Genomic DNA, 17,494 nt, shown 5'->3' on the forward strand with positions numbered 1-17,494 from the left:
CAAGGTTCGAAGTTTTGTGCATGCTGAGATGCTTTTCTGCTCACCACGGTTGTAAAGAGTGATTGAGTTACTATATCCTTCCTGGTAGCTAAAAACCAATCTGACCATTTTCCTCTGACCTCTCTCTTATCAACAAGGCGTTTCCACCCACAGAACTCTTGCTCATTTAATGTTTTTTGTTTTTCACACCATTCTGTGTAAACTCTAGAGACTGTGTGTGAAATTCCCAGGAGATCAGCAGGTTCTGAAATACTCAAACCAGCCCATCTGGCACCAACAACCATGCCATGGTTAAAGCCATTGATTTTTTTTTTTTTCCCCCCATTCTGATGTTTGATGTGTTAACTGAAGCTCTTGACCTGTATCTGCATGACTTCATGCATGGTGGCTGATTGCGTAAATGAGCAGGTGTACTGGTGTTCCTAATAAAGTGGATGGTGATTGTAAATACACCTGTTCGAAGGCAGGGTGAACACTTTGCAAGGCACAGTATGTCTAAGATTTAGATATTTTATCTGTAGTAATAGTATTGCCATTAACCTTTTTTCCATAGAGAATTTGAATAACTAATAATCACCAAATTGTTAAACGATGGTATACGCTTCTATAGAAACCATCAGTCTAGTTTCAAAATTACTTCTGTAAAAATCATATTTGATTGCTGCAGTGCTGGAGACCTAATTACATTACTGACAGTACTTGGGTCCATGCTTCAGACTCTAAGAATTTGGAGAAAATGAGATTTTTTTCTCTAACCTATTAAAAAAAAGGGTTTTTTTTATCCCACAAGCTAAAACCCACAGCAGAGGATCAAAAGACAGATGTGAGCAGAGGGCTTAATTCACTCCCTCATGCCTGATTGTTTGAAGAACTTCTCAAATAGGTTATGTTGTAAACAATACTATATTGATAAAGAAGATATTTTGTCTAGTTGTCATTCACTAGGATTCACCACCTGATTAGAAAATGAGATGCTTTTTCCTGTTCAGCAAGAAAAAAAAGCTACTGAATCCATTGCGCCTGAGTAATTTTTCCTTTTGTAGTAAAATATTGGACTCTGTCACTCTCTTGCTTCCATTTATTTATGCTTACATTTTCACTCTCCTGATTGGCTGCAGTTCCTGCCAATCATCATATAGTCAGTCTTTCATGCCTGAAGTGGGTATGATGATGTTTGACGTATCGGAGCTGGTGTATAATGTACATTCACAAATTTCCTTCCTATTTCAACTCGACACCCCCAGTACAGTGCTGACTGAACTTCTATAACAGGATTTTCACAATTCTGGAGCTTTGTATTCTAAGGATTTTTTTTTCAGATCATGTTGGTGTTTTGTTTGTTTTTACACAATAAAATACTGGCTTTTCATTGTTCACATTTGCATTTTCCCCTCTGTTTTACAATGTGAATTTATACAGACAAAAATGTTCTTTGCATAAATCTGACAAGGCATTTTGGTGTTTTTGGACCAAGTTATTTTTTTTTATCCAAGAATACCTAAAAACCATAAAATCTGACTAAATGGCACAATATTACCTTGTATTGTTTCCCCTGAGTTTATTCAGTTTGCTTAAATCAGTATGTTAGGCTATAATAATGTGATGTTTTGCAGTGTTTTCATCAGTGTTTCTGTCTCTGGTATGACCAGTAAGGGGCTATGTAAGGTGATTCTGTCTCTCTCTGTCTCTCTCTCTCTCTCTCTCTCTCTCTCTCTCTCTCTGTCTCTCTCTCTCTGTCTCTCGCTCTCTGTCTCTCTCTCTCTCTCTCTCTCTGTCTCTCTGTCTCTCTGTCTCTCTCTCTCTCTCTGTCTCTCTGTCTCTCTCGTGGCTCGTGGCTCGTGCTGCTGCTTTTCTCTCACATGCACACAAAAACAGCTCTGCTCTCCGACATGCTCTCTTGTATAACAGCACTCAAAGCCTTGAGGTAAAACCCATTATATGATGTTTGAATCGCATGTTTTTAATGTGACTGTTATATACCTGGTTTAAAAAATATAATGCAATTAGCTTTACATCAGTTAGTGTTTTTTTATTTTACCACTAACTGAATATATCCCATGCAAGTAGATTTAATCTTTTTAACTTTTTCCTTCCCTTTTTTTAAATCTTGTTTATAAACATACAGTCAGCTATCGTTAAATATGCTTAACTATTAGATGGCATAAAGAACCATAATTCTGTTGGCCAGTTGATCCTTCAAAGGATCCTTCATCCTTTATTGACATGGTAAAAACAAATCTTGTAACCTGACTAGCTCCATTCTTGTTGACACCAAGGGCATTGACATGGGATGCCTTTACTACCAACAACTCTAGCTCTTATTACCAATTGTCTCAAATACCCTTAAAATATACCTTGATCATGTTCATCCATGCCAAAATGTAATCAGTAGCAAGGATAAGTCCATACAAAGCCTACATTTAACCATATATTTTTGACATATTGCACTAATAAAAAATTCCCTACTGATGGACTGAAGGCAAAAGTCTGATAGCCTCCTCCAACTGACCAGTTTTAGGTATCATCCAGATCTTATCCATCTTTCCTTTGAACTGTTTATAGTTCTCTTTTTAAATACGATTAGAATTGAAATTTATCTAGACATTAGTTTTGATGTCCAGCTTTTACACAGTCATTTATGGGATCAAGTTCGAAAGTACCTATTTTTACAATGAAATTAAAAAAAAAAAATAATAATAATTCATGGATTATGTTTAGGTCTATTCTCGCAACTACATTTCTGAATCGGTATACGTTAGCAAAACAGCTAGCTCCTTAGTTGCCATTTATACAATAAATAATGCTTTATTTATATGACAAAACAATACACATTTCATCAATATATATCAATATTTCATAAATACACAAAGGGGTCCAACAAAATACGTAAATGCTCAGAATATTGAAGCAACACTGCAGTTATTATAATTCAGTTCCAGTTGATGTAGAAGCAGAAGAAATAAAGCAGCGTACTGAAGTTGTACATGTTTACCAGAGGAATGTTTAACACTCACAGTGCAAAACACTACAATCCAAAGCCACATTACCAAAAAGCAGAACATGAACTCTGAACAGAAGTTGAACTCTCCACTACTTTAAAAGAAAGAAAGAAAGAAAGAAAAAGAAAAAAAGCATCAGCTTCCCGTTTCATTCTGCTACTGGCACTAAGGACATATTAAAATGCTTATAAAAATGTCAAAAGTAGTTTTACCGCACAAACTGTCACCAAATACACGTAATTAGAATAACATTTGACTTACATCCAACATTTGATTTCACTACACTGTATTCAGTCACATGTATACCAATATTTAATAAAAAAGAAATAAAACAAATGGTTTTAACAATGAAATGGTTTATAGTTTAGTTTATAATATTAACTTTGCAAACGTGTCTGTGGTTGGCATAAACATAAGTTAGATTGTCAGTTACAGCAATTTATTATGATTTTACTGAAATGGAGCATTGTGCCTGTTGCTGTGTAGGTAGTCGCCTTTAACACTTGGTGTATTTCTTTGTTTCCATTTCAATAGTCTCTTATGCCTTACAATAAAATGGGAAGTCAACCAGCTTTGACCGGTACAGAGACAGAGATCCAAAATAAGAGACATTCTTTACAGAGTTGAAAATACACCGATCAGCTATAACATTAAAACCATTGACAGGTGACGTGAATAACATTGATCATCTCATTACAGTGGCACCTATCAAGGGGTGGGATCTATCAGGCAGCAAGTAAACAGTCAGTTCTCAAAGTTGATGTGTTGGAAGCAGGAAAAATGGGCAAGCGTGAGGATCTGAGTGACTTTGACAAGGGCCAAATTGTGATGTCTAGACGACTGGGTCAGAGCATCTCCAAAGCAGCAGGTCTTGTGGGTTGTTCCCGGTATGCAGTGGTTAGTACCTACCAAAAGTGGTCCAAGGCTCACTAATGCGCATGAGGAGCAAAGGCCCGTCTGGTCCGATCCCACAGAAGAGCTACTGTAGCACAAATTGCTGAAAAAGTTAAAGCTGGCTCTGATAGAAAGCTGTCAGAACACACAGTGCATCACAGTTTGCCGCGTATGGGGCTGCGTAGCCACGGACCTGTCAGAGTGTCCATGCTGACCCTGTCCACTGCCAAAAGTGCCTACAATGGACAGGTGAGCATCAGAACTGGACCATGGAGCAATGGAAGAAGGCGGCCTGGTCTGATGAATCATTTTCTTTTACATAACGTGGACATCCGGGTGCATGTGCATCACTTACCTGGGGAAGAGATGGCATCAGGATGCACTACGGGAAGAAGGCAAGTCGGGGGAGGCACTACGATGCTCTGGGCAATGTTCTGCTGGGAAACACTGATGTCCTGGCACTCAGGAACAGTTTGAGGAACATGACAGAGTTCAAGGTGCTGACTTGGCCTCCAAATTCCCCAGATCTCAATCCGATCGAGCATCTGTGGGACGTGCTGGACAAACAAGTCTGATCCATGGAGGCCTCACCTCACAACTTACAGGACTTCAAGGATCTGCTGCTAACATCTTGGTGCCAGATACCACACACACCTTCAGAGGTCTTGTGGAGTCCATGCCTCGATGGGTCTAGCATGTTTTTCCTGTTTTGGTGGTACGAAGGGGACCTACACAATGTTAGGTAGGTGGTTTTTAATGTTATGGCTGATCAGTGTATGATTTTGTTTAGTAATGTCACTGACTCACTGTGACTAATTTCCTTCAGTCCAGTCTCATTGTCAAGACAGTCATAATTTCTCTATTGCAGTATATTTTTTCACCATCCATGTTTCCAATAAACTTCTTAAGGCTATGAGAAATAAAATTTCATTTTAACAGCAAGTCATCTCTTGAACCATGAAACCTCTTTGAAGATAAGTTATCTTTAACTTCTTATAGTGTGTGTTTCTGGGTTTTTTCATAGTCTGTTTCCAACTAACAGATATTGTTACATACTAAAATAAGAAAGGATGTAGTGACACTACAGAAATTCAAAAGGTTCATACACTATATGGCCAAATGTTTGTGGACACCTGATAATCACACCCATATGTGGGCCCAATCCTGTTCCAGCATGCGAGTGAGGTCCATGAAGACATGGCTTGCCAAGGTTGGAGTGGAAGAACTCGAGTGGTCTGCACAGAGCCCTGTCCTCAACCTTTTGTCCACAAACTTTTGCCCATATAGTGTACGTCATCAGGTAATGATGATTGGGCTGACTGTAAAGGCATCTAATTCCAACTTCATCTTGTCCAAAGTTATTAGGATTTACATTGAGTTAGAAAATTCATTAGATTTTATGAGAATAAAGTCGTACCAAAATCAGCAAGAGATGATGCTGCACCCTACGTATCTCTTTACCTTAACTCTTCAGACCATTTCATACATGTTGGCTTATGTGAATTCAATGTTAACTGTGTGATCATCTTGAAAATTTTCTATGGGGTGACTCAGAACTCAGTAGTGGAGATTTGCGTGCACTCATACTGTAGGTCCTGTTGATTTCTATTTGGTCGTCCAGGTGATCCCTGGACCAGGACTAGTCATGTGGGCTTTCTCACTGAATCTGCTATGCCACAGACTGAGACAGGTTCCCTGTTGGTGTTGCGGGCTCGGGAAAAGCCGCTCTGCTCCATGTGAGAGCGGAAGGGCAGGCAAAATTCTCGAAAGCATCTCTTGAAGTTCTCATCCAGGAAAGCATACAGGACTGGGTTTAGGCTGCTGTTCATGTAGCCCAGAGCGATGCACAAGTGCCAGCTGATGATCACAGCTGGGTTCTTCTGGTCAATCTCTATGAAGGTCTTGATTATGATGAAGATATGGATGGGTGTCCAGCAGATGATGAAGGCTGCCACCACTACCAGCACCATACGGGTGATGCGGCGCAGGTTCTTGTCTTTCTCTTTGGAACCAGACAGCAAGCGTACACTTTTCAGCCGCAGGATCATCAGCCCATAGCAGACCGAGATCACCAAAACAGGCACCACAAAGGCAAAGATGAACACACAAATCTTCGTCACATTGTCATAATACCATTCAGGGTCGGGAAATTTCAGCATGCAGTTGGTTTTACCTAAGGATAGATGGGACGTTCAGTATCAATGTTTTTAATGATGTAAGAGTGTGTTGATATTTCCTTCACTTTGAGGCAAAGCAGGAAATAGGTGAGTATATGAACAAGCCTGGGTGCTCACATGTAGGCAAAAGAAAACCTGTAACTTATTAGTATGTTCCATTAACCCATTTGTACTGCCAGTATATTTAATCTAAATCTAGATCTGCTAAATACAAGTTTTTCATATAATTATCACACATTACAGTTTTAATGCAGTTTGTCTCACAAAAAATTGGTTTAGACCTAAGGAGTAAATGAGTTTACCCTTCCTAATTTGCAATTATGTGCATAATCCTTAAATGGCTAGGGCGATGACACAGTGACTTTATTACAGTGTTATAGGTATTATTTCAAAAAGTTAATGCAACTTTAAATCAGGCTCATGTAAATCTGCCAAATTTTTGCTTCTTGGTCCTAGTATCCACATTAAACTACAATATCTCATGTTTTCATTTATGTCCCTTAAGATGATATCTTGGCTCTCCTCAAGTTTTCTTTTTCATGTCATTTCAAGCATGGTCTCTGTACTCTCTACTGCTCTACTGATACAACAAAACAACACTACTAAATTCTTATTACCTGTAACTGACATTAACAGACCAAGTTCAGAAAACACTTACCATTGTCCATCACTCTTGTTACAGCAATGATCATGATTGGAATACCAATGGCAGATGACAGGATCCAGATGCAGACGTTGATGATCTTTGCTTTGACAGGAGTCCTGAATTCGAGAGCCTTCACTGGGTGGCACACAGCAATGTAGCGGTCTACACTCATCATTGTCAGAGTAAAGATACTGGTGAACATATTGTAGTAATCAATAGCAATGATTATTTTACACAGCAGCTCCCCGAAAGGCCAGGTCCTCATCAGATACTTGGCACTCTGGAATGGCAGTGTGCTGGTGGCCAAAGCATCTGCCAGAGCCAGATTGAAGATGTAAATGTTGGTTGCAGTCTTCATCTTTGTGTACCTGTTGAGATACCATAAAATTGTTGATTTGGATACCATTATTCTCCAATAATAAACTGTTAGTAAATAGAAGTAAATATTGATGAATAGACGACTTTGATTCATTGTAGCTTTATTCATTGCAAAAGGTTCTTGCTCCATTTCAACTGTACTTCAGTATAAAAAAAAATTGTGGCAATAACTGTCTGTACTAAATGGTCCATATTATTATTTTTTTAATTAATTAAACAGTTTGTATTGTGGGATGTTCATTTAGCTTGCAATTTAGCAGTTACAGGTGACCTGGCCTATGTAACATACAAAGAAATGTAGTGTACATCAGTAATAACAGGAGGTTTCCAGCAAAATAGGACTGTTTCAGTCAAATATCCTTCATCAGCTAGGCAAGCAAATTGTTTCTGAGGCTGTAAGAGGTGAAGACAGATTCACATATATAATGTATCTTATTTTATGTTTTTCTTCATACATACAGGAAAAGCCTGCGAGCATTGAGGAGGTCTTGCTGTAAACAATAGGCCAGTATTTAGTTTGTAAATGAAGCCCTCGATAAAGACAAGCTCTCATCTAATTAGACACTCACCCTGTGTCACATCCTCTGTGTGTCATTATGTAATGATTACATCTTAATGATCTGGGAGGAATCTTGATGTCTTAACAAGGCGCAACAGCTATCATTTAAAAAGTCAGAAAAAGAGTGGTGTACTAGACTCTAATGGCAAAACAAAATGATTTAAAATGCAATACCTGAAATATTTTATGGATGTTGATTCCTGTTCATTCTAATTATGTTTTCAAAGCTGTAAATAATGGCTCTGCTGCCAGAACATAAGTATCTCATTCATTATCATAACGACTATTAGTGCTGATCTGAAAAATAAAGAAAAAACATCCAGTGAGCGGCAGCTCTGCGGACGGAAACATCTTGTTAATGAGAAGTCAATGGAGAATGTGCAGACTGGTTCGAGCTGACAGAAAGGCTACAGTAACTCAGATAACCAGACTGTACGATTGTGGTGAGCAGAAAAGCATCTCAGAATGCACAATACGTCGAACCTTGAGGTGGATGAGCTACAAGAGCAGAAGACCATGTCAGGTTCCACTTCTATCAGCCAAGAACAGAAATCTGAGGCTGCAGTGGGCACAGGCTCACCAAAACTGGAAAGTTGAAGACTGGAAAAATGTAGCCTGGTCTGATGAATCTCAATTTCTCCTGAGGCACAAAGATGGTAGGGTCAAATTTTGGCATCAATAGAATGAGTCCATGGACCCAACCTGCCTTGTGTCAACAGTCCAGGCTGGTGGAGGTGGTGTAATGGTGTGGGGAATGTTTTCTTGGCACACTTTGGGCCAGTTAATACCAAACAATCATCGCTTGAATGCCACAGTCTTTTTAAGTGTTGTTGCTGACCATGTGCATCGCTTCACGGCGATAGTTTACCATCTTCTAAAGGCTACTTCCAGCATGATAATGCACCATGTCACAAACCAAAAGTCATCTCAAACTGGTTTCATGAACATGACAATGAGTTCAGTGTTCTTCAGTGACCTTCCGAGTCACTCGATATGAATCCAGTAGAACACCACTGGGATGTGGTACAGCGAGAGATTCGCAACATGAAAGTGCACCTGAAAAATCTGCAGTCATGTCAACATGGACCAGAATCTCAAGTTTGAAAACTAGTTTTCCTTAAATTCCTTTTTTCTATATACCAAAATCTGTTTCTATATGACCTGCAATCACGAATTTTTACATGTTCATTCCTAATTCCCTAATTAGATGGATATTACAGAGGAATTTCCAAATATGTTGATTATTGTTGGATTTATCTTAGAATTTTATACTTAAAATGCTATAATTGTTTTTAGAACAATGCATGGTATTTTCTTTAAGCAATAAAGACATGATTTTCCAACTAACTTTTCTATAAAAGACTTCTTTTGAGATCGTCTTCAGTGATTAATTAATTTTTATTTTAATTCTAACAACATCAAAATACTGTATTTTGATGCAAATATGCAAATTTGCAAGTATGCAAACATGTATTTAATTAGATAAAGCCTCAGTTTCACACAATAAATGTACATTTTTTAAAAAGTTCCAGTACAAAAAAAAAATCTTGTAAGAACACAGGCAATCAACTGGCAAGCTTTGGTTATGATATTTATTGTTTAAAACTTCTACCATATACATCTGTAGTATCTTGCCCAAAGGAAAAAAAGGACTTAAAATTGCAGAAGCATTTCTTCTTATCTTAAAAGTCTAGTTTTAACATACATGAATGGATTGGGGGGAAATGACCACTTTAATTTGAAAATCATATTTATTTTGGGAAAATTCTTATTCTTATTTAATAGGTATGGAATATTATATCATGACAGGAAGGTCCTAAAGTTGTTGTTGTCATCCACAGAGCTTCGTCGGCTACTGGGCAGATTCCCGACTCCAGATCTGCTCTTATTCCCGTCTGTGCTCTCTCCCAGTCAACTACTAACCACTATCAGCACTTCCTCACTTCCCTAATTAGATTCTCCAAAATATATCATCACTATCACCAGGGCCCAGTTCTTCACATGTCACTTAACAAATCTGAAATAAAATTATGTATACCATATTTACTAATCATTACTAATCATGATCATTTCACCTGAGAACATCCAGTACAAAAAACAGAAGTAAACAGACCCAGGGGAAACATGCTCTCAGGCCAGTTTTTTACCTAATAACTACTGATGTCAGGAATACGCTGGAATCCTCAGCACACGAGGATTTAATAAATTTAATAAATAATATACATTCTTGTGCAAGAATTTCTCCAAAGTTATGAGGTAAGGAAACGTCAACTTACATTAGCACTGATGATAACTAGATTGTTCATGTATTATATTTCATATTTTACCATTTCAATTCATTCTTCACTTTACAGAATGATAAAATAGTGAATATACTATATGAAGCCGATAATTAAATTATATCGCTGAGATCAACCTTGTGCTAAAACTAGCTAACACTCATAGTGATTAGTTTACTTTGTTAGTCTGCTGTATGGCTTCAAGTTGTGCCAGATTAGGTTCTTGTACATCTCTAAACAGCTAAAGTCAATTATTTTTATGTTCATGCTCCATAAAATGATTAACTTGCAGTGTGTTGCCTGCACTCGCTTTCCAACATGTAACTGTATTAGGTTGCACACATGCTGTTTCAGGAGTTAATTGGGTTTGCTAGTGGTTTGAGAGAACTGCACGCTACCACGATTGATACCAAATAGTGAATACTGAGCCACAAAATCAGGATCTGCCAGTCAACAGTTGGCTAATGCAAAAGTTATGAAGCCTAGAGAGACTCTTAAAAGCTTTTTTTTTTTTCTTTTTCTTTTGCATAATGTAGTAAGACAGCCGCATTTTAGTTTAATGAACCTACAGGATACTAAAGTAGTTATTACTTTCCAAACTTCAGAAAGTAATAACTACTTTTTTTGTCTAAATGAAATTGTGCCCATGCATTGTTTTATTTTTTGCTCCATTCTAAATAGACCAAATACATTAAAATATATTCTTCCAACACTTATGCTTAGTGAAGATGGCACTATATCTTGCATCCTCATCCTATCACTTTAATTAAAAATGTCTATCAATAAGTAGTGGAGACTATTTTTATTTTATTTTTGCATTTATAAAATCCTTCCAAACGTTCGATCGAATCTTGTGTACGTTTGTTACTGCTACTAAGCCGGTTTAATTTACAGACTTGTCCTGGTAACAAATCAACAACATCCTCGCAAAAACAGATAAATACCAGATCGTGTCAAATCAACAATCAGCTCAATCCAGCTAACTCAACAATCCACGTATGATGATCGCTTTGCGAAGTCTTGCTATTGTGTCTCCCTTTGTGCATTTCTGAGCCTGTTTACTTTGTTGGTCTTCACAGTATCAGTCTCAGCTTTGTGGATTTGACTTCTCCATCTTCTCTGCCTCTAAGCCTGTGATTCCTGATGGCTTTCAACTCCGCCTCATTGTGGCAAATACTTGAACACTGTTTTTTTTTTTTTTTTTTAATTTCCAGCTTGACTATTTAAAAAAGATGAGATATTTGAAAACACCTTAACATACAGCAAAAGAGCTAAAAGAGAGTCCAGTGAAGAAATGCCAATCTCTCTCTCTCTCTCTCTCTCTCTCTCTCTCTGACTGCACAAATTACATTTATATCATTTGTTATCAGAAAAACAGTTTTGTTGTCTAGTAATAATTCACTTTTTTAGCCTTTTTGACTCTTTAATATCAAGGGCAGGATCTTTTGCCCACACTGTTGTTACTCTTTGCAGTGACTGAGGCTGTAAAACTCTGAGAAATGCCACTGACAGTGTTTCTGCATCATGCAGCATCTGTAAACAGATCAGCTCTGCTAGCAATACAGCTCTTACTGAGCAGTTTTAGTCTGACAGCAGGTTCAGATTTGCTTTGTGCTCTTGTTGGTTTGTGGAGCAGTAGGAAGGACCTGTACCTGACCACGCCGTACATGACCAGCAGGTTTCCCAGCAGCCCCAGCGCGCAGATGGCGGTGTAAATGGCCGTGATGGAGATGGCGATGATCACAGACGTCCTGTCGCTCACTGCGCTCTGCTCTGTGCTCCTGTTAAACGGAAGTTTGGTTGGTTCCGAAAAGTTATTATTATTGTAGCCCATGACTCTGTACCGTTCATCAGACGCGCTCCCGGTCACTGCTGCAGGATCCATGAGGCTCCTTGAGCGCTTTAAATGCAAGGGATGGAGCAGGGTTGGAAATGAAGTGCTGCTTTCCCGAGGTTATAACTCAGAAATGAGATGAGATGCGCGTGCATGAGCGTGCTCGCTCTCGGTAACGCGCCCAGTGCGCTACCGTGAGCTTCTACATGCACGCGCTTTAGAGGAGCTCCGTTTGCGCGCACGAGCAAACTGTCCTAGAGTGAAGCAGCTCTGATCCACAGGGATCACATGGTTCCTGCTGCTTTCACAGGGATGGACTCTTCCAGTGTTTGTTTCACTGGGACCGAATTCATAGCACAGTTTCCCAGCCTGGACCTGCACATTTTAGTGTTTTCCCTCCTCCCAAAACACCAGATTCAACTAATCAGCTCGCTCACCTTCCTGAGTTGACTCTGAGTAACACTGAAATGTGCATTACAGGAGGTTCTCCAGGATCAGTGCTGGAAACCTGTGGAGTATAGCACTTGGAATGTGTTTGGTTCAATACAAAGTCACCTAAATATATGAGCCGATTTCCAATGAACTCTAATTGCCAGTGAGTACCAATGAACTCTACTTGTGCTTTTTAATAACATGATTTGTACAATTTATTTCCATTCAGCCATACCCATGCTGAAGGAGGTTTGACTAACGCTTGTTGCCAGGGCAGTGAACAAGGACATACAGAATATGTGGAGCAAGAAGTGCAGATTATTGATTAGCTCAAAGCAGTCACAGAATCATCACGAATCATCCCTTAAGTCAGATCATAGCAAGTTTAAAAACAAAACATTAGGGCTTTGACCCAAATGTTATACCGATGGGAACGTTCCCGACTCTGATTATGAAATGATCATGCCCCCTGTTCTGCACAATTTAGCGTTTACTCTGCAGTAACACACCAGATTCAACTAATCAGCAAATCCTTCTGGATATTTTAACCTGCTATTTACAGTAACAAACAGTATGTCAGAATAGTACATCCACAAAATGTTAAATGTTGGCCTCATATATTTCGGCATGCTATTTAGAACAAAGGTATGTAGTTTGAGATGTAGCCTAGCTAGCTGGAGTTGGTTTTCTACTGAATACAACAATATTCAGTAGAGTCTGATAACATTCCCATTGAGTAAAAAGGAAAACTCAACTGTTTGGTCGGCTGCTTGCTTTATATCTTTAATAAGAAATAGTAGCTCCTCAACTGTTGCTACAGGTATAGAAAAAAGCTATTAAAGAGCTAAATAAAGAGCTGTGCTGACCACAGAAATACAGCCTGGTCCAAGGTTTTGAATCTTCCTTCAGTGTACACGATGCATCATGGAGCAGTAAATGAGGGCTACACACAAACACTAGAGACATCGATGAAGCATGTAGGTAAGCTCTAGCCATTCAGCACAAATTACATGCTTGAGTCCTTTCGCTGGTGTGAATGATGCCAAAGCCTGTAACAGGTTGAACTAAAGATTTGTTTCTATATCAGATCATTTTAATTCTGAGCAGTTTAACCTAAATCTAGAAAGATGCAGTCTGTCATAGAATATCATCTGTTTTAAATCAATGAGGAAATGTCTCACTATAGCACAAGGACAAACACTCCACGCTGTAAATATAATCATTCTGATTCCTGATTGCATAAAATATCAGTTTCTTGCATAAGGCGTAGTTTCTAACTTCAGACATGGAGGAAAAAAGCCACGAAACTGACACCTTAGAAAGAAACTGGCATTTGAAAATACCTCCTACAGTGATAAGGTGATTTTGTGAAAAAGCCTGGGAAAGCAGACCTATAATATTTATTAACTCAGAACAGGATTTAATACAAGCTCTGTTATGGGTGGAAGATTTCTTTTCCTATTTAGTACTTGCGCTCCACCCAAAACGTTCCACAGCAATGTCATCTAGGCTCTGACCTATTGTATAGGATGAGGTACATTTTTAACTATGACTGATTATGACGAAACAAATATTTTCCATTATTCACGTGTTATGTCTGTCAATTTTGCATACTTTGTACACACGTATGACTAGAAGGACCATGATTTTACCTTAAACAACATGTTTACAGTCAGTACACCTTATTTAAGCACTTCTTTAACTTTTCCTTTATCCATATTCATAAGATCAGCTGCGCTCCGAGACGCTAGTTTGGTGGAGGAGTACATAATTGTGTTTATCATTAAGAATGATATGTGATTCTCTTCCAGAGATCTCTTCTGTACTTCACTGGGTGAAGGAATGATGCCCATTAGATGGTAGATGTGGCCGGATAGATTGATGCTGGGTGAAAACACATGATGCTATACCGCTGACACAGGGGGTGATGGATCTCTATTACACATCATTTAGAGTTACATACAAAATCTATTATATCAAATGTATGAATACTGCAGGTCTACAACCATCTCTCTCTTTTTGTTTTGCAAATTCTTTAGACAAAAGAGTATTGCCTGTGTGCATAAGACAACATAATACACATATAACAACATATATAACAACATGTATATAACAACATATATAACAATATTTGCCTCACACCTCTGCGGTTGGGGGTTCAGATCCTGTCTCCGCCCTGTGTGCACAGTTTACATGTTCTCCAGGGGTGATTTGGGGGTTTCTTCTAGGTACTCTGGTTTCCTCCCCCAGTCCAAAGATGGCTTGTCCATAGTGTGTGTGAGTTTGTGTCTCCTGCCTTGTGCCCCAAGTCTCCTGGGACAGAAGACTCCAGGCTCCCCCACGACCCTGTGTAGGATAAACAGTACAGAAAATTATATATCCAAATATGTTCATATTTGATGCATAAAAACAAGTGGCTCTGTTTTGTGTGGCGGACATTGTGCTGGCGTGATTTGTCCCCCTGATAATGTCCCCATCCACAGAGTACAAGGGCTCACTGGAGGGTTTGATGAAAATTGATGTAAATGAAAATGATGTAAAGCCTTTACTGTTACCAAGTCTCAAACCATCTGAACATATATGGGAGATTTCGGAGTGATGTTTAGACCACCATCATCAAAACACCAACTGAGGGAGTATCTTTGGAAAGAATGTTTTTCATCCATCCAGAGACTTGTAGAATCCATGGTTACTTCCAGAGATTTATTTATTAATTTACCTTCATTTATTGTTGTGAATTTTGTTGTGAAACTGTTAGGTTTAGTGAAATGTGATGTATGGTATGTAATAATTTCAGACCCTGTAAACATTTGATTATTATTGTTATGCTTTGTGATTTGTGTAAATTATTTGATTTTGGAAATTGAATTGAAGTGTTTTCGAGCGTTTTGTAGTATAACGTTGCTTTTGAAGAATGAAAAAAATTATTAGGTTTAAGCAACAGTGCAACTAATATTATAGCGCAAATACTTCAACTGCCAGTGGCCATTATTGATTAATGTAAAACATACAGCTAGCAAAGTGCACTCTAGTCTTCATTTCAGGTCCTGTGCCTTTTATACTGCCATTGAGCAGTTCCTGGAAATGATCATTATAAACCTCAAAATCAGTTAAAAACCTGTCCACAAAGCACATTTGTAGTTTTTTCAAGTGTTAAAAGAATATATTGAGATGCAGATGACGCAGTGTGTCTGAGGGCCCACTCATGAGGAGGCAGGGTCCTGGCTTAATTATCACTAATGTGAGGGACAGAACAAACCACGAATACTATTAACATCTAATTATTTTCCCTGCAGAAAAGGTATTGAATTCAGCTTGTAGGGAGCTCTACAGAAAAAAGCCCCTCAAGTCACTCATTTTGAAAGGGCTTTGAAACTTTACACTGTATTTTGATGTGATGGAAATAGTCTGCCACTAATTATCTAAGTTATATAGGGTTAGTAGACATGCTAAAGGCCATGCTAAATACTCGTTCACATGTAAGCAATCTAGCTTTTAGTTTATTAGTTATTATTACAGAAATCCTTTCCATCCTCTAAAACTGGTTTTACATTAAATTTAGTCTTCAAAGTAAAGCTCAGATATTTCTTTTGTAGTATTCTGTTCTTGATGTGGGAATTTGAATTCTTGCTTATGTTGATTAGGTTTTGTGTTTCTATATTTATTTTTTTAATGAAATATATTATTCACTGCTATATTCTTCACACATAACTAGTTTTTATGCTACAATGTGAATTTATGAATTTCATCTGCCCTAAATGGCTTTTTCCTTTGTTTACATTAATTAAATTCCAGTGGAGAATGTAATTCCTCCTGTACAAATAACACTAATGTATCTGTATGCAATATCCCACAGGGCTTAGCTGCAGTGGTGGTATTACCCAGGGAGGAAACAGAGCATTAGATAAGGAGATGGATGACACTTGCCTATGGGGAGTTATTAGCTCTTTCTTCTCTGATTAGAACAGCATTATCAGCAGCAAAGAACACACAAAGCTCCCTGCTTCTTATCCTGTCATGAGCATGTCCACGGGGACACGTCACTCTCTCTCTTTATAGCAATTTGTTATGCGATTATTTTATTAGTTACACAGATTTTGCACATGTGCCAGAAGCCACAGAAAGCCCTGCACACAAGCTTGTGTAATGTTCAGCTTTGCAACTCTGATTGCCCACACAGCAGACAGTTGAATCACTCCCACATCAAAACAAAATGCTCCTCAAGTGGGGAATTTCATTAGACAGCTCGGTATGTTTGATTTATTTATTAGTCTATCCTGACCATTTTTGTATTATTAGGTTCAGCAGTTGATCCACTGGCATGTAAGACATGATGCACACATAAGAAATCAAACAAAAGAAGGAAAGGGAATATGTTCATCCAGCTTTATGGTTGTACAACCCTTTATGCAACAGTAAGCCATAGCTCAGATTATAATAAGTTATTTGCAATTTCATAAGTCAATATGCTTGCTCTGGGAAGTAGTAGCTCAGTGTTTAAGACCTTGGACTACTGATTAGATGGTCATGAGTTCAAATCCCAGCACTGCTGGGCCCTTAAGCAAGGCCTTTAACCCTCAACCACTCAGTTCTATAAACTAGATAAATGTAAGTTGCTCAAGATAAAGATGTGTACCAAATGTTGTATTGAAATTATAACTAGTGAGTGAATAAAGTGATGGCATAAACCAAGGCAGCTAACACAAGCAGAATTTCATAACAATATACTATTGACTGTATGAGCTTAGCTAATACTTGAAGTAGTTTGGTAAGGTTAGCCAGTCATTCCTTTCTAAACATACACCACCAACAGAATGTGCAGAGCATAAAAGAGCAGACGTCTCCATTCAGATGGCTAATTTACTGTGTCAGAGCTAGATGAAAATCATGGAGGGAGGAGTTTCTTTATGCTCTGTTGAGGGCAAATGTTGCCTGCAGTTTACCATACATTTTCAGGAAGTACATCACATGAGCATGTCAGCTAGCTAGCAAATGGTAGCTCAGTCAGTCATGACTCAAAGCTCTAAAATCTTTTCCTGACAACAGTAAAATCAATATAATTGTCAAATTATATGACTACAATTTAGGGTTTTACACATTAATTATAAATGCTGTACTTACCAATTTGAGCTAGCATTCAATGTAATGTCTTACTTTCATGTAGCATCCGTCAGCGTGCATGTTCCCGTCATGAAAATCAACCAGTATGGGTGGATGAGAAGCCGTCCGACTGGCACTGTCTACTGCACGTGCTGTGGCTCCAATTTTAACTTACTGCGCAAACTCAATCAGGATG

General features: G+C 38.4%; 1 protein-coding gene across 2 annotated transcripts; it reads right to left on the reverse strand.

The window, feature by feature from the left end:
- Positions 1-1,949: 1,949 nt before the first annotated feature.
- On the reverse strand, positions 1,950-14,575 carry oprd1b (opioid receptor, delta 1b). Of its 2 annotated transcripts, none has more exons than XM_026914076.3 (3): positions 14,341-14,575; positions 6,729-7,084; positions 1,950-6,066 (listed from the first exon to the last, which is right to left on the reverse strand). In XM_026914076.3, exons 2-3 carry the CDS (start codon positions 7,072-7,074, stop codon positions 5,537-5,539), a joined length of 876 nt encoding a protein of 291 aa, XP_026769877.3. In that variant the 5' UTR covers positions 7,075-7,084; positions 14,341-14,575; the 3' UTR covers positions 1,950-5,536. The 2 variants fall into 2 exon arrangements, with proteins under 2 accessions (XP_026769877.3, XP_026769876.1); XM_026914075.3 differs by lacking the exon at positions 14,341-14,575 and adding an exon at positions 11,585-12,136.
- Positions 14,576-17,494: the final 2,919 nt, after the last annotated feature.

Source organism: Pangasianodon hypophthalmus, chromosome 1 (genome assembly GCF_027358585.1).
Source record: "Pangasianodon hypophthalmus isolate fPanHyp1 chromosome 1, fPanHyp1.pri, whole genome shotgun sequence".
Taxonomy (NCBI): domain Eukaryota; kingdom Metazoa; phylum Chordata; class Actinopteri; order Siluriformes; family Pangasiidae; genus Pangasianodon; species Pangasianodon hypophthalmus.

Excerpts from the sequence above, each read along its gene's own strand:
- oprd1b (XM_026914075.3), bottom strand. The coding sequence starts at position 11,817 with ATGGATCCTGCAGCAGTGACCGGGAGCGCGTCTGATGAACGGTACAGA. Across the intron at positions 7,085-11,584 it reads GTCATGTACGGCGTGGTCAG|GTACACAAAGATGAAGACTG; the intron begins GTACAGGTCCTT and ends GTATCTCAACAG. Across the intron at positions 6,067-6,728 it reads AACAAGAGTGATGGACAATG|GTAAAACCAACTGCATGCTG; the intron begins GTAAGTGTTTTC and ends ATCTATCCTTAG.